General features: G+C 35.4%; 1 protein-coding gene and 1 long non-coding RNA gene across 3 annotated transcripts; one reads left to right on the top strand and one right to left on the bottom strand.

Moving 5' to 3' along the window:
- Nucleotides 1-14: 14 nt before the first annotated feature.
- Nucleotides 15-22,080, bottom strand: LOC127980937 (RING finger protein 175-like). Of its 2 annotated transcripts, XM_052585482.1 has the most exons (11): nt 22,039-22,080; nt 17,472-17,545; nt 9,861-9,898; nt 7,737-7,878; nt 7,495-7,649; nt 7,068-7,175; nt 2,975-3,095; nt 2,357-2,490; nt 2,024-2,125; nt 495-625; nt 15-373 (listed from the first exon to the last, which is right to left on the bottom strand). In XM_052585482.1, exons 2-10 carry the CDS (start codon nt 17,490-17,492, stop codon nt 505-507), a joined length of 942 nt encoding a protein of 313 aa, XP_052441442.1. In that variant the 5' UTR covers nt 17,493-17,545; nt 22,039-22,080; the 3' UTR covers nt 15-373; nt 495-504. The 2 variants fall into 2 exon arrangements, with proteins under 2 accessions (XP_052441442.1, XP_052441437.1); XM_052585477.1 differs by having other exon boundaries at nt 15-625; nt 22,039-22,079.
- Nucleotides 10,735-16,445, top strand: LOC127981201 (uncharacterized). Its single transcript, XR_008160226.1, has 7 exons — nt 10,735-10,883; nt 11,256-11,462; nt 11,798-11,927; nt 12,079-12,172; nt 13,078-13,181; nt 15,158-15,278; nt 15,830-16,445. It is a non-coding gene; the product is annotated as an uncharacterized LOC127981201 (long non-coding RNA).
- Nucleotides 22,081-23,672: the final 1,592 nt, after the last annotated feature.

Here is a 23,672-nt window from a genome sequence, read left to right as displayed (position 1 = left end):
TCCAGTCACATCAGTAACCACATAAAAAGGGTTTTATTTTCAACAAAGCAGGTTGCATCATGGGGTTTGACATCCTGACCAGCTTAATGTTAAACAAAACCAAAAAACACTGATTTTACGATTTGATCACCTCTCACCCCTCTTCATTTTACCCTGATAAAAACATAATCATTCAATATCCACAATTACATAAAACCCACCAATAAAATGCTAAACGTTTAGACAGACAGACAGCCAGATGGATGATATGAGGCACAGTTCTGTTTAGGAGTGATGGACAGCAGCTGTAGAGGGGCTTCTGTAGGTCTCTGATGCATCAGCGTAGGTCACTTCTGAAGGAGTTGTGTGTGTCTGAATGAATGTTTCTGTGTGTCTAATAAATTACAAAGCAAAAGCTGCTGTTGGATTTATATTATAAAGTGTACAATTTGTCCAATTTACAAATAAATATTCAAAAAGGTCAACACAATGCAGTTTTCAACAGAATCAAATACTTGTAGGTGTCTATTCAAGTCCAAGTGAAAAGTTTATTCCGTGCACGATTCCAATTATGATGGGTTGCCAGGCTACCAGGTACCTCAACCAATCCAGAAGTTGTCCATACAGAACATGTGTTCTCTCCCAGCTGATGCCCAGATTTAAGGTGTAAATATGACATATTGCAGCCTGAAAACATTAACTTTTCAGAAACACTGTCAGCTGTTTGGATTTAGATTATATACCCACATCAGCCCACCAAAGTTTTAAAACCAGGGTCACTAGAGTATGTATTTTAACCCTTCCGTGTCTGTTGTGAGAGAGAGTTCAAAACAGCAGTTTGTCATATCCGGTTCGCGAACGAATCACTCGATGTAACCGGATCTTTTTGAACCAGTTCACCAAATCGAACTGAATCATCTTAAACTGTTCGCTTCTTCAATACGCATTAATCCACAAATGACTTAAAATGTTAACTTTTTTAACATGGCTGAAACTACCTCTGAGTTAAATCATGGAATGATTCTTTCGCGAACCAGATATTACAAACTGCTTTGTTTTGAACTCGCTCACAACTGACACGGAAGAGAAGACAATGCTGAATAAAGTAATATTTTTTTGCTATTTTTGGACCAAAATGTATTTTCGATGCTTCAAAATATCTTAACTGACCCTCTGAGGTCACATGGACTATTTTGATGATGTTTTTCTTACCTTTCTGGACATGGACAGTATACCATACACAGCTTCAATGGAGGGACTGAGAGCTCTCGGACTAAATCTAAAATATCTTAAATTGTGTTCCGAAGATGAGTTTCACTGGTTTGGAACGACATGAGGGTGAGTTATTAATGACATAATTTTGATTATTGGGTGAACTAACCCTTTAAGCAGCACAACCTTGGTGAGCAAAAGAGATAAAAAAAAAAAACATAAAAAAACTTCTTACCAAACTTAAACTGTAATGGCAGTGTTAGGGGCCATTCGCATATTGCGTCTTTTGCGCGCTCAAGTTCGTTATTTCAAATGTAGGCATGCGGTATGCGTCCTCATAATGCGGCGCACACGCGGTGCGAATCGCCCGTTTATTCCAGGTGTGTCCGCACCGCATCGAGTTAAAAACATCTCAACTTTTCAGAGAGCCGCAAGCGCACCGCAGGTCAAGTGACAAGAACTAACCAATCAGCTTCATCCTTTCCCATAACAATGTTGAAAGCTTAGCCAAGATGAAGGAACAGCTGATCATGGCTGTATATGGATTGCCATTTTGAAATAAATTTAGTAGCAGAGCTACTGCAAGTGATTTTAAGTGCTGAAAATCCATTCATCCTTTGCTGAAAAATTTGCGTCTTCATGGAGAGAGCGCATCATTGTTGCTAAGCAACGCCTCAGGAGTGCTTCTGCCCGAAAGAAGGAGAAAGCGGCACGCCTAGCGTTTTCCACGGTTTTTTAGGTGCGATATGTGAACGGCCCCTTAGTGCTCTGGGAACACTGTACTTACTTAACTGAATGTCATGCATGTATATTATGATAAATTTAAGGATACGGGTTATTCATCATCTTTTTGAGGTCCACCTTCTCATTGCAATATGGACACGTCTGCTTTTTTCCCACGATGCACCAGCCACGAATACAGAATTCATGAAATCTGTTGATAACCGCCAGTTAAGGATAAACAGATTAAATGGACTCCTTTTACAAATGAGAACATGTTTGACTTCACTTAATACTTCCTCATACAATAAATAGATTTAAAGAAAAGAATAAAGTCCTTGAAACACATATCAATTAAATTAGCTAAGCATGTACACAACAATTTTTCATGTAACAAAAAAAAAAATCTTGTTTCCTGTTGAGGTTTTGGGGAAATGAAGGATACATGTGGTTACAGGAGAGCTGGTAGGTGTCCTCAATGATGCCTTCTTCATCTACATCCACAAAAATCTTCTGACCACACACAGCACACACATCATCGCTAAGATTTCGGGACGGCATGCCACCCATGTTATAGTACTGAAGGCAGCAGATAGAAATGAAACAAAGACGAAGCCCAAAAGAGAGTTACTGGGAGAAATTATGGAAACGTATACTGTGTTTTTAATTCTTTTTTTCCTTTTACTGAATAATTTAAAGGAATAGTTCACACAAAAATGAAAATTTCATGAAAACATTCTAGCCCTCAGACTAGTCAAGATGTATACGAGTTTGTTTGCTCAATGGAACAGATTTGGAGAAATTTAGCATTTCATCACTTGCTTACTAATGGATCCTCTGCAGTGAATGGGTGCCGTCAGAATAAGATTTTTCCAAATCTGTACCCATGAGCATACAAACTTATCTACAACTTGGATGGCCTGAGGATGAGCAAATGTTCAAGATATTTACTATTTCAACTATTTTAAACAATAAAAATAATATTGCAGCATATCTGAGAATTACATATTAATATGAGCATGTCTGGAAATGTTCATATAAAGACTGATGTACATATATTTACCCCTATAGTGGATGCCATATAGTCTGAACAGATTTCAGCAAAGTCACGTCCCATTACCCCATAGTACAGACCGTAGAAAAGCATGATCACACCAACATCCATTGAATCTTCTGCTTTAATCCTATAAAAAAAATATATATTATAGAATAGGGCTGGATAATATGGATAAAATGTATAATCACAATAGATTTCATAATTTCTGTCAATATTATATAATTCCAATATCGATATATATATATATATATATATATATATATATATATAAAGAAGTCAAGAATCCCCACAAAGGATGATTGCACCTACAAACTTAAAAAAAAAAAATCAAGTGTTGGGAACCTCCTCTTTTGAAATGATATTATATTTTAGAAATAAAAAGGCTACAAATAAAGTAATGTTTGGCTTTTATTTGTATTTAGCCTTCATACAAACAAGAAATGTGAAATCACCATCAAATTAACATTAGACTCACCTTATTAATAATAATCTCTTTAACTATAAACTGTAACATAGAATGATTATTCTTACAGATTAAAACAAAAGTGCATCAGCCAAGATAAAGAATATGAAGAGTTGAGTTACAGCAGAAAACAGAGAGAAAAACAACAAGTGAGTGAGCAACAACAAAAACACATGTTGCTGGGGCAGGGACATTGCTGAGTATTGATGACACCCTATGACAGGACAGGGGTGTCAAACTCAATTCCTGAAGGGGCCGGAGCCCAGCAGAGTTGTGATCCAATCCAGCTTCAACACATATACCATATAGTTTAGGACTTAATTAGTTGGATCAGGTGCATTTAATTAAGGTTGAATCTACCCTGCAGGGCTCCAGAAACATTTGAGGGCAGCGGCACCAGCGTCACTAAGTTCTACAGATGGTGGCGCCAGGAGCAGAAATTGTAGTGCTGGGGCAGTGCAGTTACTTTTATTTCATGTTCATTTATATCTTGTTTATACATATTTGACTAAAGCACTAAGCTTCGGTTAGGATGCATACTAAATATACTTTGATTAACAACAGTAACAGGATTAAAATCTACTTTTTCTGTATAGAAAATGTAAATATTTCACTCTTATTAAATGTACCATTATTTTTCTAGCATATATAGTAGCAAATTGAAGTTTGACTTTTCTGACTTCATATACACAAAAATAAAAAATACAATTCACAAAATTTACAATACAAGTACAATTCTGACAAAATCTGAATTCTTGATTTTTATAATAGTGATTTTATAATTTCAGAATATAGAGAAAAAGTAGAAATGAATGACTAAGCCAATAAGTGCTTTCTGCTGCTTGTTATAGTTGTGATTTGATGCATTCAAAAAAAATGTATACAAGTGTTTGTTTACCACAAACTATATTTTGTTCATCACATCAAAAATAGCTGAAAAGTAGTAGCGTTTAGTTTCACTTTAGTTTCTTTGTTGTTTGAGGTTTTCTTCACTGCGACTGCTCACAAAGATTAGTTGCACTGGCAGAAAAAAAGGGTCACAAAATGCAACCATTCGGTCACAGTCTAGAACCCTGACTCCAGCCCTCCAGGAACTGAGTTTTACACCCCTGCGCTAGAGGTTTCTGGCAAGAAAAACAAGCTGGTCTACATTATCTGGCTTCAGAGATGCCTTGTTACATGTGGAAATGTTGCCAACTGTATGCACAAGTAATGTTGTGCTAGTTGGCTTACTCTGTGGAAGTTCTTTTGATAGACTTTCAACCAGTCCAGAGGATTTGAGTCATTGTCAGCATCTGGAGACAGAAGGTAGTTGCCGACCTCCCTCTGCAGTGGATTCAAGCCTTCGGTGTTAGTAGTAGTGTTGGGCAGTGTTTGAGGAAAAAAAAAAAGAAGCTAGCCAGAGACCGCTTTGTCTTCTTGGCTGGTGCTAAAGCATCTACCATGGCTTCTTACCTGGACTCCTCTTCCCTTACTACAACATCTCTCTCTCTCCCTTCAGCATCTCCAACACAGCTCTCTCTTTGATGTTTTCTCTTTTCAACCTCCTTAGTGTACTGAAGCTTGAATCTTAGGTCAATGAGGCATGCCACATCAAGCAGATCATCCAAGGCTGGGTCATCATACTTTTTGATGAGGTATCCCATCACTGATGTCTTTATGGTCCTGGAGAGCTCCGTGTCATCCTCTGCTTTCTTCAGGATGGAGGTGTTGAAGAGATGCATCACTAGTTTTAGGAATGATACACTGACATAGGAATTACCGGACAAGGAATCAGTGAATTTGAGGAATTGGCTTGGAGCTAAATCTATGGACTCTAAAACATCCACATCTTGCCAGGTAGGAACCAGTGGCCTGGTCTTCTTGACTTTTGGCCCTCTTCTGCTCCAGAACCCACTTCCCCATTTGTTGACGGGAGCCCCATCTTATTGGTGTTTCATAGATGAACTTGTGCTTTGGCAAGTCATACTCCTCCTGAGCAGCTGCAAGATCCGGTTTCTTCTTCCAGGAGCAGCAGAAGGCAGCCACCACCTTTTTACAGATCCCAATTGCTTTGTCCACTCTCGTCTTGGGTAACTTTCGCTGTAGACAGAGAGAAAAAAAAAATATTGCAAATTGCAATACATAGTTCTCATTTGTATTTTAACTATGATTTTTCATTTTTGTATCAAAATCATAATTCTCCTGCTTACATAAATGTTGTGCTTTTATTTCACACCGGATTTGGTAAAGTAAATGCTCCCATGCCAGTAAAACACTGTATTTAATTTAGAAAATTGCTGCATGTATAACCCATACAAATATGTATGTTTTGACTAAAGATTAAATTAGTAACCAATAAAATCACTTAAAGAGTGGGAAATCGCCTAAACTAAACTATAGGTCAACCAAGTAATTTCTAGTTTTCTAATTTCTCGAGCTTTATTCGGAGTAACGGAGTAAAAGAGAAAAGTGCAAGGCTCCATAGTCATAGCCTACACAACACAGAACTCAAGTGCACAGTATAACACATTCTAAATTAAATTCTAATGATATGGCAACAACCATAAAGCAGGCATAACTGACACACAACAAAATTGTGCGAATATAAAAACAATATAAACAAATACAAACAACTATCATAAAAACATGCAAGCACTCCTATGATAAGCTACGTTTAGGTAAGGCCTATTTAGCTTATTTGGCACTGCAATGGTTTTATCAATATATCCTCATACCATAAACAAAATAACTTAACCCTAACTTTTATATTTAACTATGTATAACTTACCAATAGCACAGTTGTCTGTGCCTGAAGAATTGTAGTCTCGTCCATCCATTTCATGCAGAGTCTCCAGGAGGCGAGCGCATCCATAAGTCTGGAGGCATAAGCTGACGAGCTTCCAATCTTGATCAATAAAGGGGACTGTCCTCCTCAAGTATGGTTACTAGGTTCAGCCTGACCAAAGGTCAGATTTGGTCGCAAAATGACACTAACTTCAGTTGCTCCTCCAACCTTTCCCTAACTTCACCATAAAGTCTAGGTATAGCGGAGCGTGAAAAATATTTTTGGCCAAGGTGACTGACATAATTTCCCTGAAACCCACGTTTTCCACTGTACTAAATGGCATTATGTCCTAAAGCCAAGAAGTTTGTAAAAGTATTAGTTATGTCTTGATGACATTGTCATAAGGCATGTATGAAGCCATCCGTGTTTGCTGCATGAGTTTCTCTTTCGACACAGCTGGTGTTGGGGGTGATGGTGGTGATGTTTCAGGTTTAGACTGGCTTAAAGTTTTATGGTGCTTAGGTAGTCAGTTGTTCTGCTCTTTCTGATAGCTGCACCCTGAACATCAGTCAGTGACAAAATATGTAATGTATATTGAAATCTGAAATTTTTTAATTATTGTCCAGTCCTACCCCAGAATTATGCATCCATTTCTTTTCAAAGTCCCCAAGGGAGAAATTCCTTCCAATTAGCATGCCATTGTGTCAGCACTGCCATGGAAACAATGAACAGGGGCCTACCACTGACTTACTAACTCAGACACAGCCAAATTGTGTCTTTAGGATTTTAGGGTCAGAATAAAGGCACTGTTTCACTTCTAAGCAAATATGTCAAGCAGCATCTTCCCACTGTTAATGAAGTTCACGCACCTGAAAAAAACGTTGAATCCAAACATGGTAAACATGATGGCGAGATATCCAATCACACCCACAGCGTAGCTCAGCTTGTAAATGAGGAGGAACCACTTATAGACCATCCTGCAGAAGTGCAATAGGCTTTATTTTAGAATGCATTCTATTTAACACTGCTAAGGCAACACATCCTGCAAAGGGGTTTACACCTGAAATATTTGTTCAGTTATAACAATAGTATACACACACATACACATATACACACACATATATATATACATATATATATATATATATATATATATATATATTATTTACAATGAGGTTCCATTTGTTAAGTATCTTTAATGCATTAACAATATTCGGAGGGATTGAATAAAAACATAACTGAAATAAAAATTAAAAAAAAAAATTGCATTATACATTATATTGCAAAATGCATTACCGTGGGGTTCTGCGGGAGAGAGGTTTGCGCGTGGCTATGAATATGACATAGCTGGTGATGACGGAGAACATTCCCCATGTAGACAGGAAACGCCACCAGTAAAGTTTAATAGTGAAGTACAGAGGAACCACCCACATCTGCAATAGTGTGACCATCTACAAGAGAAACAACATTAACAATATTCATTAACATCTTACATTAAGGCACAGTAAAGAGTCTTTAATTTATAACATGCCACTCACATTGTAGGATTTGCAATGTCTTTGTTTCCACTGAACCAGAACAATCTGAGCGACCACTAGCGTGGCGATGAGAATAAGAACCATCTCGGCATGCATGGCCTCATGACCTCGGTGCTTTACATGCAGCCTCTCGTGCTGCATCCTGAAGTTACACACACACACACGTTTGGACAGATCAGAAACAATCAGAGAATATTTATTCTGTGAAACCAAAGCTAAAACAGAGATCAGCACTCATAAATGCACTGATTTCAAAACTAGATGCTAATAATACAGAAAATTAGGCCAGGAGGTTGAGGAAAAGCTTTTGTGCATTTTGCAGGATAATAAACGAGGCCAGACCTTCTGAGGCCACCTGCATACGAATCTACGAATGCATGAATGCACGACCCTGCCGGTGTTCACTTATAATAATGACACATATACTGGTGCTGGTCATATAATTAGAATATCATCAAAAAGCTGATTTATTTCACTAATTCCATTCAGAAAGTTAAACTTTATATTATATTCATTCATGACACAGACTGATATATTTCAAATGTTTATTTCTTTTAATTTTGATGATTATAACTGACAACTAAGGAAAATCCCAAACTCAGTATCTCAGAAAATTAGAATATTGAAGACACCTGGTTCCACACTCTAATCAGCTAATTAACTCAAAACACCTGCAAAGGCCTTTAAATGGTCTCTCAGTCTAGTTCTGTAGGCTATACAATCATGGGGAAGACTGCTGACTTCCAGTTGTCCAAAAGATGATCACTGACACCTTGCACAAGGATGACCAGACAAAAAAGGTCATTGCAAAAGAGGCTGGCTGTTCACAGATCTCTGTGTCCAAGCACATTAATAGAGAGGCGAAGGGAAGGAAAAGATGTGGTAGAAAAAAAAAAAAAAAAAGTGTACAAACAATAGGGATAACTGCACCCTGGAGAGGATTATGAAACAAAACCCATTCAAAAATGCGGGGGAGATTCACAAAGAGTGGACTGCAGCTGGAGTCAGTGCTTCAAGAACCTCTACGCACAGACATATGCAAGAAATGGGTTTCAGCTGTCGCATTCCTTGTGTCAATCCACTCTTGAACAACAGACAGCTTCAGAAGCGTCTCGTTTCTAAAAGGACTGATGCTGAGTGGTCCAAAGTTATGTTCTTTGATGAAAGTAAATTTTGCATTTCCTTTGGATATCAGGGTCCCAGAGTCTGGAGGAAGAGAGGAGAGGCACACAATCCATGTTGCTTGAGGTCCCGTGTAAAGTTTCCACAGTCAGTGATGGCTTATAGTCCAGTGCGACAACAAAGGTCAACGCAGCCGTATACCAGGACGTTTTAGAGCACTTCATGCTTCCTGCTGCTGACCAACTTTATGGAGATGCAGATTTCACTTTCCAATGGGACTTGGCACCTGCACACCGTGCCAAAGCTACCAGAACCTGGTTTAAGGACCATGGTGTCCCTGTTCTTAATTGGCTGGCAAACTCGCCTGACCTTAACCCCTTAGAAAATCTATGGGGGATTGTGAAGAGGAAGATGCGATATGCCAGACCCAACAATGCAGAAGAGCTGAAGGCCACTATCAGAGCAACCTGGGCTCTCATAACACCTGAGCAGTGCCCCAGACTGATCGACTCCATGCCACGCCGCATTGCTGCAGTAATTTAGGCAAAAGGAGCCCCAACTAAGTATTGAGCGTTGTACATGCTCATACTTTTCATGTTCATACTTTTCAGTTACCATTCTTTGTATTGGTCTTAAGTAATATTCAAATTTTCTGAGACGCTGAATTTGGGATTTTCCTTAGTTGTCAGTTATAATCATCGTAATTAAGAAAAATAAACATTTGAAACATCAGTCTGTGTGTAATTAATGAATAGAATATACAAGTTTCACTTTTTGAATGGAATTAGTGAAATAAATCAAATTTTTGATGATATTCTAATTATATGACCAGCACCTACCTGTATACTATAGAAACTATTTTTTTTTTTACACACAAGATGAAACTCATAAGATTGCCTATGACTAAAAAGATGGGTCGAGGCACCTGTCCACAACAACTTTTAAATTTGTCCATTCTCATTCTAAACCGCAACATTAAAAATACTGAACACAAGTACTTACTTCCAAGTTTCTCCGTGGGACATTTTCAAAAGATCGTCCTGTGAAGAAAGAACTGGGCTTAGAATCTACAAAATTAACAACGCACATGCAATGTTGAATTGGGCAATGGCAGGACTGCAGTTTTATATGCTTTATCAATGTTTAATTTTATCAGCATGTTTAATGCTTTGTCAGCATGTTTAGAACTATTGTGCATTTGAACCTATGTCTAACCATCTAAAGCACATATTCTGATGCTGGCATCTTCTTTATGCCATATGAGTGTGAGATAAACATGGCCATGCCATCCAAACATTGTCCGCACCACTTCAAAACGCTTTACCTGACTAGAAGTGAGCTTGTGTGGCTCTTGCACACACACACACACATACATATATATATATATATATATATATATATATATATATATATATATATATATATATATATATATATGAAGTGTCAGTAGGCATGCATTTATTCATAAACCAGACGTTCCCACTTGCATGTTGTGATTGTCCATTCCTTCTGACTGCCCAGATTCATATTTAATAAAACAGGCAGTGATATGTGTGATAGGCTATGCATTTTTTCATTACAGTATCAACGAGAAGATCCAAGTCATATGATATGACTATTACAATTATACAAATAAATACATATAATAATAGACAATCAAATGTTCCTGTCACGTTTAAAGGCGTTCCCTGCTGAAAAAAACAATAGAAACCATTACAGAATTTGTAATGGTTTTAATGGTTCTTATTGGAATTCTAATGGTTTTAATGGACACTGTAATGGTCTCTGTGGGTCTCTATTGGTAATTTGCTTGCTTCTATTGGTGGCGTGTATTGTCTATTGGATACCATTAAGGACCAATAGAACACCTTTAGAAACTTCTAGTGGTATCTACTGGACACCAGTAGAAACCATTATGACTCCAATAAATTTAGTGGTTTCTTTGGAAAACTGTAATGGTCTTAGTGGGTAGGCTACTGCTGAAAAAAAATGAACACACAAACAATAGAAACTATTACAAAATTTGTAATGGTTTTAATGGTTATAATGGGAATTATGTTGGTTGTAATGGTCACAGTAATGGTCCCTGTGGGTCTCTATTGGTAAATTGCTTTCTTCTATTGGTGGTATGTAGTGTCTTGGATTGCCACCATACGTCATTTGGAAAGGTTATTTTTAATTCATTTAATTTTTTTTTTTTTTTTTTTTTAAATCAACTCGACTTGTCATGGCCTTCAAAATTGACTTGAAAAGTTGGTCTTTGTTTTGTCTGTCGGATTTGGTCCAAATTTAGCCCAAAAATAGATGTGAAATAACAGTGAAATTCTGCGTGACTTCCACGTGCTGTAATGTGGGCGCGCGCAGAACTGGAGCGGAGGACGTCACCATGGAAACGAGGCGGCAGCCCAACCGTCAAGCAGCTGATCGCTGACACTCAATGTGGTTTCACTTTTTTTTTAGGTAAGTTTAGTCTATTAAATTACACAAATAGTACATTAAAGTGTTCCTGACACTTTATTTCATGTAAATTATACACTTTCGTTTAATATTTACTTTATAGAAATGGTTTAGCGTCGTCAGAAAAAGTCCGTTAGCATCTCAAAGGTAAGGCTAAATACAAGAGGTAACGATAGACATGAGCTCTTGTTCTTGTTTGCTTGGGCTTTTAATGTCATCTTGTGTGTAGATGAGCTCGCTCTCTCTCTCTCTCTCTCTCTCTCTGTCTCTCTCTCTCTCTCCATATATATCAATGGATGAATGGAAGTAACTTAACCGAATTAATTTAACCCTAAATGTATCCACTGTTTAATCCTAAAATGTGCACTAACGTAACCGGATAACGTTACATCACTTACATAGATCGTGAAAATGGACTGAAACCTTCAGGTTTTGATCTTTCATGGTAAACAAATAAATACAAACTTGTTCTGTGATTTCAGAAGTGGCAGAAAAAAACCTCTATGACGCAGGAGAAGTTCCTGATTTTAACATTTCTGAAGGGAGCTGCTGACAGAGAGGATGAAAACATACACATTTTGATGTCCACGCTGTAGGAGCATTACTAAATAAGTAAAACTAAAATATATATATATTTATTGTAAATGATTATATAAATTATATATTCTGTGAATTATTATTTTTATTTTCTGCAGTTCACCTCTGCTATAGTATATGCCTTATACCTGGCATTGTATAATAAATATTGTTGTCTCTGTGACAGTGCTTATGTTCCTAGGTTCTTCCATGCTGATGGCTGTGCTCTAGAGTCATATCTCCTGTCGAAGAACATTTTTAGACATTATGAACCATGAATAGTAAGCAATTCGTCAAACATACACCATTCAAAAATGTAAGGGTCATATTTGTCATGTATTTCAAATACATCTTTTATGCTCACCACTGCTGCATTTATTTGATTAAAATACAGTTAAATTGTGAAATTACCATTTTTTTAATAACTATTTTCTATTTAAGTTTGTTTTAATAAGTGATCAAAGCTGAATTTTCAGCATCAGTCTCCAGTGTCACACAATCCTTCAGAAATCATGCTTTGTGAAAACAAGAATAAAATTGTACAAAATATTGACATATAAAGCAGTTATTTGAAATTGTACTAATATTTCACAACATTACCATTTTTATTTATGATCAAATAAATGCAGTTTTCTTAGTGTACATGAGACTTATTTCAGAAACATAAAAAAATCTCTATCTCCAAGCTACACACTCTCACACCAAAGTGACTGTTAAAAATCATTTAAACTTTGTGTCAGTACATCATAAATAGGAAAAGGCATCAGATCACCGTCTGTGATTTGTTGTTTCGTGCCGCATCCAGTGTAGAGAGCATCACTGATTATAAAAGGCTCTGTTGTATTTTGTTGTGCTGTCCAGTGACGACACAGTGTTAGAACTCTTGTTAAATATCATTACATATGATGTATGTATGATGCCATTCAGCACTGATAGATCTTTTCTATTTCAGAGACTGAAAATCATTGATAAAGCACAAGGTTACTGTAACATATTTAAACAATATTAATAAGAATTAATAAAAATGCATCTGTGACTTAATATTGCTTCTTATTCTTCAGTGGAAAGTTCTCATTAAACACATAACTTTCTTCTCATCTTTGTGCATTTTCAAACGTTGTGCATATTTCTGAATCATTTTTTTTTTTTTTTACTTCATAATATTGGTTGTCTTCTCTTGTTTCAGAGTTTAGCTCCAACCCCAGTTAAGCAGACCTAAGCAGCTGATCAAGGATCAGCAGAAACTCTGCAGAACATTGGTCCTCCAGCCCAGGACTGGACACCAGTGTTGTAAGTCATTCTGTCTCTTTATAGTGCATGCTCAGAACATATTGCAGGAGATCTCAACATTGTCTCTCAAGGTCCACTTACATGCAGAGTTTTGCTCCAAGCTGCAGTGCACCTGAACACATTAATCGAGGTCTAACTATTAGTGTTGTCACAGTACCAATTTCAGTACCAAAGCAAAACACAAAAACATGCTAATTATTATTTTTTTTAATTATTATTATTAGCCGCACTTATGCTAACAATTAACTACTCTAATAACAGTGTTCATTTCAATCCGACATTCAAATTACAGTTATATATATATATCCTGATAAATACAGGTGCTGGTCATATAATTAAAATATCATCCAAAAGTTGATTTCACTAATTCCATTCAAAAAGTGAAACTTGTATATTATATTCATTCATTACACACAGACTGATATATTCCAAATCTTTATTTCTTTTAATTTTGATGTTTATAACTGACAACTAAGGAAAATCCCAAATTCAGTATCTCCGAAAATTTGAATATTGTGAAAAGGTTCAATATTGAAGAGACCTGGTGCCACACTCTAATCAGCTAATTAACTCAAAACAACTGCAAATCCTTTAAATGGTCTCTCAGTCTCGTTCTGTAGGCTACACAATCATGAGGAAGACTGCTGACTTAACCGTTGTCCAAAAGACGACCATTGACACTTTGCACAAGGAGGGCAAGACACAAAAGGTCATTGCTAAAGAGGCTGGCTGTTCACAGAGCTCTGCGTCCAAGCACATTAATAGAGAGGAGAAGGGAAGGAAAAGATGTAGTAGAAAATAAGTGTAGAAGCAATAGGGATAACTGCACCCTGGAGAGGATTGTGAAACAAAACCCATTCAAAAATGTGGGGGAGATTCACAAAGAGTGGACTGCAGCTGGAGTCAGTGCTTCAAGAACCACTACACACAGACGTATGCAAGACATGGGTTTCAGCTTCACATTCCTTGTGTCAAGACACTCTTGAACAACAGACAGAACCAGAAGTGTCTCGCTTCAGAAAGGACTGTACTGCTGCTGAGTAGTGATATATCAGACCCAAGAATGCAGAAGAGCTGAAGGCCACTATCAGAGCAACCTGGGCTCTCATAACACCTGAGCAGTGCCACAGACTGATCGACTCCATGCCACACCACACTGCTGCAGTCATTCAGGGGAAAGGAGCCTCAACTAAGTATTGAGTGCTGTACATACTCATACTTTTCATGTTCATACTTTTCAGTTGGCCAAGATTTCCAAAAATCCTTTCTTTGTATTGGTCTTAAGTTATACTCTAATTTTCTAAGATAATGAATTTGGGATTTTCCTTAGTTGTCAGATATAAATAAATATATCAGTCTGTGTGTAATGAATGAATATAATATACAGGTTTCACTTTTTGAATTGAAATTATGATATTCTAATTATATGACGAGCACCTGTATACACAGAATGACTAATTGAACTGCTTTTATAGTTTTAATAATTAATTTATTTGTAATGAATAAAGGGATTTTACATTTGATTATTAGTTTTTCTTACTTGAATGCTTTTGTTCGGATGTAAAATAAAAAAGTGAATTATTATTAAGAAAAGAACTGCAGGAAAAGATGCAATGTTGCTCAGTGATTTTGGTTTGGAACCTTTAGAAAATAGAAAAGAGTTGACTTTGCCAACTCTTTCAACTTCAAACGGGTGTAGCTCAGTCATTTTATATATATATATATATATATATATATATATATACACAGTTATACATCATTTTGAAGGACTTTTTAATGAGAAAAAAAACCTCAACTGATTTTTGCTCATTGTGACTAACTTTGCCAGCACAGGTCACATATGCTACTTAATTTCCACTTGAGAGTGGTCAGATTTAAAGTCTGAGATTAGTCCATCAGTTCTTGAATTTCAATTTTTGTTTATGTGTGTGCGTGTGTGTGTGTGCGTGCGTGTGTATGTGTGTGTTCAAAACAAGAGTGTCTGTCTCAGAAGCTGAAGAAAAAAGGTCACACCTTATAGGAAATAAACGCCTCCTAAGTGTACGGAAATACCTGGATGAGGAGATCAGTGACATAAACCAGATAAAACTGTCAGTGGTAAGTGTTTGCATATCCATATCCGAATGGAATTGCTACAACCTCTTATCTAATATGACTCGAAGTGAATAGAGACTATGTACCATAAAAAGTAGATAATGTAATTATTCAAGCCTATTTGTGAAACTGGACCACAAAACCAGTTACAAGGATAATTGTTTTTATTTTATTTTTTAGATTTTTATTTCAGTAATAATACTAAATAAGTTTTCCATTGATGTATGGTTTGTTAGGAGGACAATATTTGTCTGAGATACAACTATTTGAAAATCTGGAATCTGATGGTGCTAAAAAATCTAAATATTGTGAAAAATATTTCAAATCCAGAGCAAAGCATTTTATTAATAAAAAATTAAGTTGATACATTTATGGTAGGGAATTTACAAAATATATTTTCTTTTTTTAAATCCTAATGATTTTAGACATGAAAGAAAAATCAATAACTTTTTTGAGACTGCCATATAAATATATGTATGGATAATCTCACATACTGGTAATGTGGTACATTGTCCTAATGAATTGTCCCTTTTTTTCCTTTTTTTTTTTTGCAGGTCTGAGACAGCTACAAGCCACAAAAACAGTTCATAGTTCCTGCATTTCTATAATGCATTAATGAATAACAATAATTAAAATAAAATGTAATGTCAAGGTTTTGTGTTAATTCCAGCTATGTTGAGTATTCTGTGAATAATTTTGATTTTAGGTGCATATTCTTAATTCTTTGCAAAACAACCTGAACTGTTTGCTATTGAAAGGTTGGTATGAAGTTTAAATAAATAAAAACATTATATTCTTGACAAAACCTGTGTACAGTTTGTATTAATAATTTAAATTATTTACTTATATTAATTAATGGCCTAATTACCAGCTATCAGTTAAACATTCAAATCAGAACCAATATAAAAGTGCAACGAAAACTATTAAATATATGCAAATAAAGACCAGTACAAACTTGCAATGGAACCATCAGAACCATTACAAAACTGACGGAAACCATTAAATTTGTTTTAATAAAGACCAATACAAACTTGTAATGGAACCATCAGAACCATTACAAAACCAACAGAAACCATTAAATTTGTTTTAATAAAGACCAATACAAACTTGTAATGGAACCATCAGAACCATTACAAAACCAACAGAAACCATTAAATTTGTTTTAATAAAGACCAATACAAACTTGTAATGGAACCATCAAAACCATTACAAAACCAACAGAAACCATTAAATTTGTTTTAATAAAGACCAATACAAACTTGTAATGGAACCATCAGAACCATTACAAAACCAACAGAAACCATTAAATTAGTTTTAATAAAGACCAATACAAACTTGTAATGGAACCATCAGAACCATTACAAAACCAACAGAAACCATTAAATTTGTTTTAATAAAGACCAATACAAACTTGTAATGGAACCATCAAAACCATTACAAAACCAACAGAAACCATTAAATTTGTTTTAATAAAGACCCATACAAACTTGTAATGGAACCATCAGAACCATTACAAAACCAACAGAAACCATTAAATTAGTTTTAATAAAGACCAATACAAACTTGTAATGGAACCATCAGAACCATTACAAAACCAACAGAAACCATTACAAAACCAACAGAAACCATTAAATTTGTTTTAATAAAGACCAGTACAAACTTGTAATGGAACCATCAGAACCAATACAAAACTGTGATGGAAACCATTATGTGCAAATCGTGACCAATACAAACTTGTAATGGAAACCAATACAAACCAATAAATCCTAATGGAATATGCCCAAAACACACTACGTAATGGAAACCATTTGGTAATGGTTTTAATGGTTAATTGCTGATGGTTTGTAATGGTTTTGTAATGGAAACCATTAGAATTTCTGTAATGGTTTCTATTGTTTTTTTCAGCAGGGTTATACTCGAAGCCAGTTTGCACAACCAACAAACGACCGACAAACTAAACTAAACGAGCCGTTCCCATTATAACCAACAAATCTATGAACAACACGAGCGAGCGTGTGGATTAAACAGCGATGTAAACAGACTAGTTCACATTAATGGCAGCCTACTAGCTAACGTTAGCTTAGCCGGTAGCGTAGAACAAGCCATAGCTTAGACCACAAATTCTAGGCAAAACATCAAATGTATTAGTTGCCTCGGCACTATCTATAGATAAAATACTGAATCGATTGACGTTACCTGAGGCTGTAGGCCAGCCATTATTAATATCGGTCTAGATTCCAGTCATCTATTAATGGCTCCGCATCTACCGGTGTCATGAGAAATCGAGTCCGCCCGAGAAATCGAGTCCGCTTAGGACCCCGAGTGATCCCATTGGCTCAACGAATAATTATTGGGTATTATTTTTTAGCGCCTGATTACAATTCCTGCTAAATAGCGTTTTTATTTTTGTCGTTTGAACTTTGCTATAATGACCATTTATGTACTTTAAATTACATGTTTCATAGGCTAGTATATAGCCGACGCGCTTTAGGTTGTGAAATCAAACATTTCTCGTTTTTTTTTTTTGTTTTTTTTTGTTACTCGCGTATCAGCATAGCATACAGCTACTCGATGTGTGTGTGTGTAAATTTATATTGTTAATCTTAATGATATAATATCGCAATTGCTTGTGCAGAACCGTGTTATTGTTGTATTATATACAGATATATTATTATTTTATGTAAAATGAATGTTATATTAATTTTACATGAAGTATGTCAGTATGCCTATTATATTTATACCATTAAGTATAGTAAGTGAATAATGGTTGTTTGTGCACTGAAAGTAACTAAAAATACAGCTAGATAGTTTATATAGATAGCAATAATTGCTATATAATTATAATTTGCAATTATAATATAATGATTCTACTGTTTTTTTTTTACATATAAATGTTCAAGCAATATGCACACTATCTATGTAAGACATTTATACATTTTTCAAAATGAATAACATTTTCAAAGAATCTTTACAGAAAGACATACTGTTGTGTCTATGTGGTCAAAAACACCCTCACTGTTTTAATAGTTGGTGTTAAATGCATTAGTCGTCATACATACAGCAAGCAAGCCAAAGGCAACGGTGGTTAATTAAGAAAAAACTGTAAGATGTCGATACTGGAGTAAAAAAAAACCTTTGGAGAAACCAGACTAACCAAAAACACTGGGGACCAGTTCTCCTCTGTATATTCAGTCTGAACATTTGGTACAATATCATTGGTAGTTAACAGTGTTACTGCATTGATTCAGCTGTAAGGTTAGAGGTTAAATGTGCCATGTACAGGCAGCAACATTGTTTTCTCTGTGGCCCAGGTGAGGCAAGCAGTGGCAGTGAAGAGTGCTAAGGTGCAGTCATCCATTCATAAATTCTTGCTGTTTTGCTGAAACTGGAAACAGTTCATCCTATGTGAAGTCCATTGTGGAAGATTGGGGAATCCTCAGTCTCAACGTAACTCGAGAGCGTCTGGGACAGAGCTTCTGTGGTAAAGAAAAATATAAAAATTGTTTAGGAACTGTAATATAATTTTAAAAAAAATTTCCTCTCTGCCTTTGTAATATACAGTATGCTGGAAGACTTTCTTGACATCATACAGAACGGGTTCAGAATACAACAGAAGCAGGAAACATCAAAAATCACTGTTAACCGTAGAGCATCGGTTTACAATTCTTGCAAAAATCAAGTTATGATTTATGTGTAGGTTGTTATAAAAACAATCAAACAGACATAAATGTAATCTGTTAAACTCAGTCTATTTTGCATTCAAAGATTGCTTTAAATAAAGAGACAGGTGATTTATTTGAGCAGAGCTTGTTTTCTGCCTCCACTATTTGGAAAGTCTAATACGAAAATACTTATATATATATACTATTTTATATTAAACAAAAAAACTGCTGCAATGAAAATCTCCTTTTGATTTATTGTGCCTTAATTTACTATTAATTTCATTCATAATTATTCACTTACTGAACGCTATTATAAAAGTATATACGTTTGTTTATGTTAAATAAAAGATAAACATGAGAAAAGAGTCGTATCTTCCCTTAAAATGCATCTTGAACAATCGGGTCCCACCTAGCGAGGACCCCTAAGATGGCGGCCATCGCGATGCCTGTGCGCAAGTCGGAACGGAGGCACTTGTCACGAAGGACACAAGACAGGTAGTAATTCACACTAAAAATCTTCGTGTGATTTGTGCACAAGTATGACAGAACTAGAGGTGTGCTTAAACCCGTCCTGCACACGCATGTATTTGGGTGTGGAGGGGAGGGGCGATTAATGATTTGAGCTGATTTTCTTATTAACTACCAATATTATCCACTGTCCTTGTACAGTAATATGACACTGACAATAAACACAAAAATAATAGTAGTAACGTTAGTACTGATAATAATAATGAATCATCTTACGGGTCCTCGCTAGGTGGGACCCGATTGTTCAAGCCTTTTTCTCGCGATCTTTGACGATGAGGTCTGTATTCATTGTTCAGGCGTTTTATCAACTCCATCTGCTATTTTTTCCACATATGAGCGTATTTTGCTGGTAGTTAATACGATCTCAAATCTGACAAAGATTTTTAGTGTACATTAGTAACTGTCTCGTGTCCTTCGTTCGGGACAAGTGCCTCCGTTGCATCCTGCGCACAGGCATCGCGACGGCCGCCATCTTAGGGGTCCTCGCTAGGTGGGACCCGATTGTTCAAGATGCATTTCTATGATTTTAAGTGAAGATGCGACTCTTTTCTCATGTTTATCTTTTATTTAACATAAACAAACACATATACTTTCATAATAGCGTTCAGTAAGTGAATAATTATGAATGAAATTAATAGTAAATTAAGGCACAATAAATCAAAAGGAGATTTTCATTGCAGCAGTTTTTTTGTTTAATATAAAATAGTATATATATATATATATATATATATATAAGTATTTTCGTATTAGACTTTCCAAATAGTGGAGGCAGAAAACAAGCTCTGCTCAAATAAATCACCTGTCTCTTTATTTAAAGCAATGTTTGAATGCAAAATAGACTAAGTTTAACAGATTACATTTATGTCTGTTTGATTGTTTTTATAACAACCTACACATAAATCATAACTTGATTTTTGCAAGAATTGTAAACCGATGCTCTACGGTTAACAGTGATTTTTGATGTTTCCTGCTTCTGTTGTATTCTGAACCCGTTCTGTATGATGTCAAGAAAGTCTTCCAGCATACTGTATATTACAAAGGCAGAGAGGAAATTCTTTTTAAAATTATATTACAGTTCCTAAACAATTTTTATATTTTTCTTTACCACAGAAGCTCTGTCCCAGATGCTCTCGAGTTACGTTGAGACTGAGGATTCCCCAATCTTCCACAATGGACTTCACATAGGATGAACTGTTTCCAGTTTCAGCAAAACAGCAAGAATTTATGAATGGATGACTGCACCTTAGCACTCTTCACTGCCACTGCTTGCCTCACCTGGGCCACAGAGAAAACAATGTTGCTGCCTGTACATGGCACATTTAACCTCTAACCTTACAGCTGAATCAATGCAGTAACACTGTTAACTACCAATGATATTGTACCAAATGTTCAGACTGAATATACAGAGGAGAACTGGTCCCCAGTGTTTTTGGTTAGTCTGGTTTCTCCAAAGGTTTTTTTTACTCCAGTATCGACATCTTACAGTTTTTTCTTAATTAACCACCGTTGCCTTTGGCTTGCTTGCTGTATGTATGACGACTAATGCATTTAACACCAACTATTAAAACAGTGAGGGTGTTTTTGACCACATAGACACAACAGTATGTCTTTCTGTAAAGATTCTTTGAAAATGTTATTCATTTTGAAAAATGTATAAATGTCTTACATAGATAGTGTGCATATTGCTTGAACATTTATATGTAAAAAAATTGTGTAGAATTATATTATAATTGCAAGTTATAATTAACAATTATAAACTAGCTGCATTTTTAGTTACTTTCAGTGCACAAACAGCCATTATTGCCTTACTATTACTGATTTGTAATAGTACAAGTAACTGTTGTACTATTATATGTACTGTGTTATATGAGTTAAAGTCAATTACAATTGTAATTTCGTCATCATAATGTGATAATTGCTGTATGATTTTCTTTGAAAACAATAGTTTCTTAAATAATATACAATCAGCAATTGCAATACATGAACTGCTTGTAAGCAAAACCATATATAACAACATAAGTATACTTATTACAATATTGAAAATAATGTAAAAAATTACATGAATTAGGTAGTAAGTCAAAATAAATAAAAATCAAAGTGTGTGTGTGTGTGTCTATATATATATATATATATATATATATATATATATATATATAGGTTCGTTTTATTAATAATTATCTTTAAACTATCCCACAATCTTCTGAATTTGTGGGCTAAACGTGTTTTAGTCATCACAACTGAATTATTATTATTATTATTATTTTAGAACTGGAAAATATATTCAAAAGCTGTGCTGAGGCGTTTTAGTAACCGAATATTAAAACTAATTACAATGCATCATTTATGAGATGCTGCTAGTTTTATGACATTTAAAAAAACATTTTGAACGATTACATTCTGTATTTTGCTTTTATTAAATTATTTTAGCTTGAAACAACAAGCTACCGCAGCTCCGATTAGCCATGCAACAAGTTATCGCGATAACAACTTTTGATCAGGCATTTAAAACAGCTACCGCCTTGGTCCTAAGCGGACTCGATTTCGCGGGGGGACTGGATTTCTCACCACACCGGCAGACATCCTATTCGTGTTCCGTTTCCTGAACGAATAGTTCTTCTTCCCTTTCTTTGGCGGATTGCACCAATTCGGCGCATTACCGCCACCTACTGTGAACTCTATACAGAGACGACTTTTTTAAATCTTAAAGCAAATGAACGGGTAAATGTCACGTCTTTGGCCTTATATAGGAGAGTCTCTGGATTGAAAACCAAAGAGAAGTAAATAAGGGATATCGGATATATATGTGGGGGTCCCAGTACATGTTGGGATTAGAGGTAATGAGATGGCGGACAGGCTGGCTAAAAGGGCAATAACAAAAGAGAACAAATGTAATTAAAGCAAAGGTTAAATGCATAGTTTGGAATGTGGCAAGAGAGGTGATAAATGGAGTAATTTATATCAAATTCATAGAAATGTTAAAGAGGAAAGGGTGGAAATAGGAAAATCTGTTTGAGTTCAGTGAGCATGTGACGACGCAATTACACCATAACACGAAATAATCACTGGATGGTTTTCATGACGGTCTGCTGGCACAGATCTGCGCAGAAGCAATCCTCACGCACACGGTTATGGGATTGACTCTACTTTGACAAAGACTCTGAATGAAATAAAAGGATCAGTTCATTTAAAGTAGGCTGATTTATATAAATAATGATCAGAGAAATCATGTTTTATCAAAACTTTAGACAAAATATGTTTTTAAAAAAAAAAGCACTTGCACATTTAGAGCCCAAACTGAGCGAAAATATCCAATTCGGTGCACTTGCTGATGTTTATATGGCCAAAAACTTAGATAAAATGAGTAAGTGTTCATCATGAAATACTAACAATAAAAACGTATTCTTACATTTATTATTTTTTTTTTAAATATGTAAAGATTTCACAGCACAAACAGAGGGATACCACGACCTGATGGATGTAGTCAGATGACAGAAGGTTTGAAGCAGATTGTGAACAGTTTTTTTATAAAAAGTTTTAAATATTTTTTTTTCCTTTTTGTGAATCAAATATGATACAGAACAGAGTAAATAAAAAGCTATCAATACTTTCACAATAGGTCAGAGTGATTGAGAGCATTATATGCAGATTTAATTTTTCTATTCCAAAATCTGTATAGTTTCAGTATAGTTTGTTATATTGAAATATGTAGTTGCATACATTGATTGCTTCATGATTATTTATTGTTGCTTTGTTTGTGTGTTTGTGTCATTTCTTCATTTCCAAAAAAATATGTCACCCCTGAGCTGATTACAAAAAAGTCACATCTCGAGAATTAAAGATTAACCAGCGCTGCAGTGCCTTGTGTTCCAGTGTATGGGGACATCTGGTATAAATTCTGGGAGAACAGCACTGAATTATCTACTGCTCTGTGTTGTTGGAGCTTTGCTCAAAGTCAGATGAACACACACACACACACACACACACACACACACACACATATATATATATATATATATATATATATATATATATATATATATATATATATATATATATATATACATACATGCATACATACATACATACATATACACACCACCACCATTCTCGATTAATTTAGCAATGGCAGGCAACTTTCTAAGCCCATAATCTTAAAGTGACATATTTTCTATATATATACCTTAGTTGTCTCATATATTGTTTCATA

This window comes from Carassius gibelio, chromosome A1 (genome assembly GCF_023724105.1).
Source record: "Carassius gibelio isolate Cgi1373 ecotype wild population from Czech Republic chromosome A1, carGib1.2-hapl.c, whole genome shotgun sequence".
NCBI classification, from domain to species: Eukaryota; Metazoa; Chordata; class Actinopteri; order Cypriniformes; family Cyprinidae; genus Carassius; species Carassius gibelio.
This window is presented reverse-complemented; position numbering and strand designations above follow the sequence as displayed.

Bases quoted from the DNA above. Each gene is read 5' to 3' on its own strand.
- LOC127980937 (XM_052585482.1), bottom strand. From the start codon at position 17,492: ATGGCTGGCCTACAGCCTCAG. The intron at 3,096-7,067 runs GTGCGTGAACTT...TTTTTTTTATAG, and splicing joins GGATTCAACGTTTTTTTCAG to GATTAAAGCAGAAGATTCAA. The intron at 626-2,023 runs GTATCCTTAAAT...TCTGGGCATCAG, and splicing joins AAAAAGATGATGAATAACCC to CTGGGAGAGAACACATGTTC.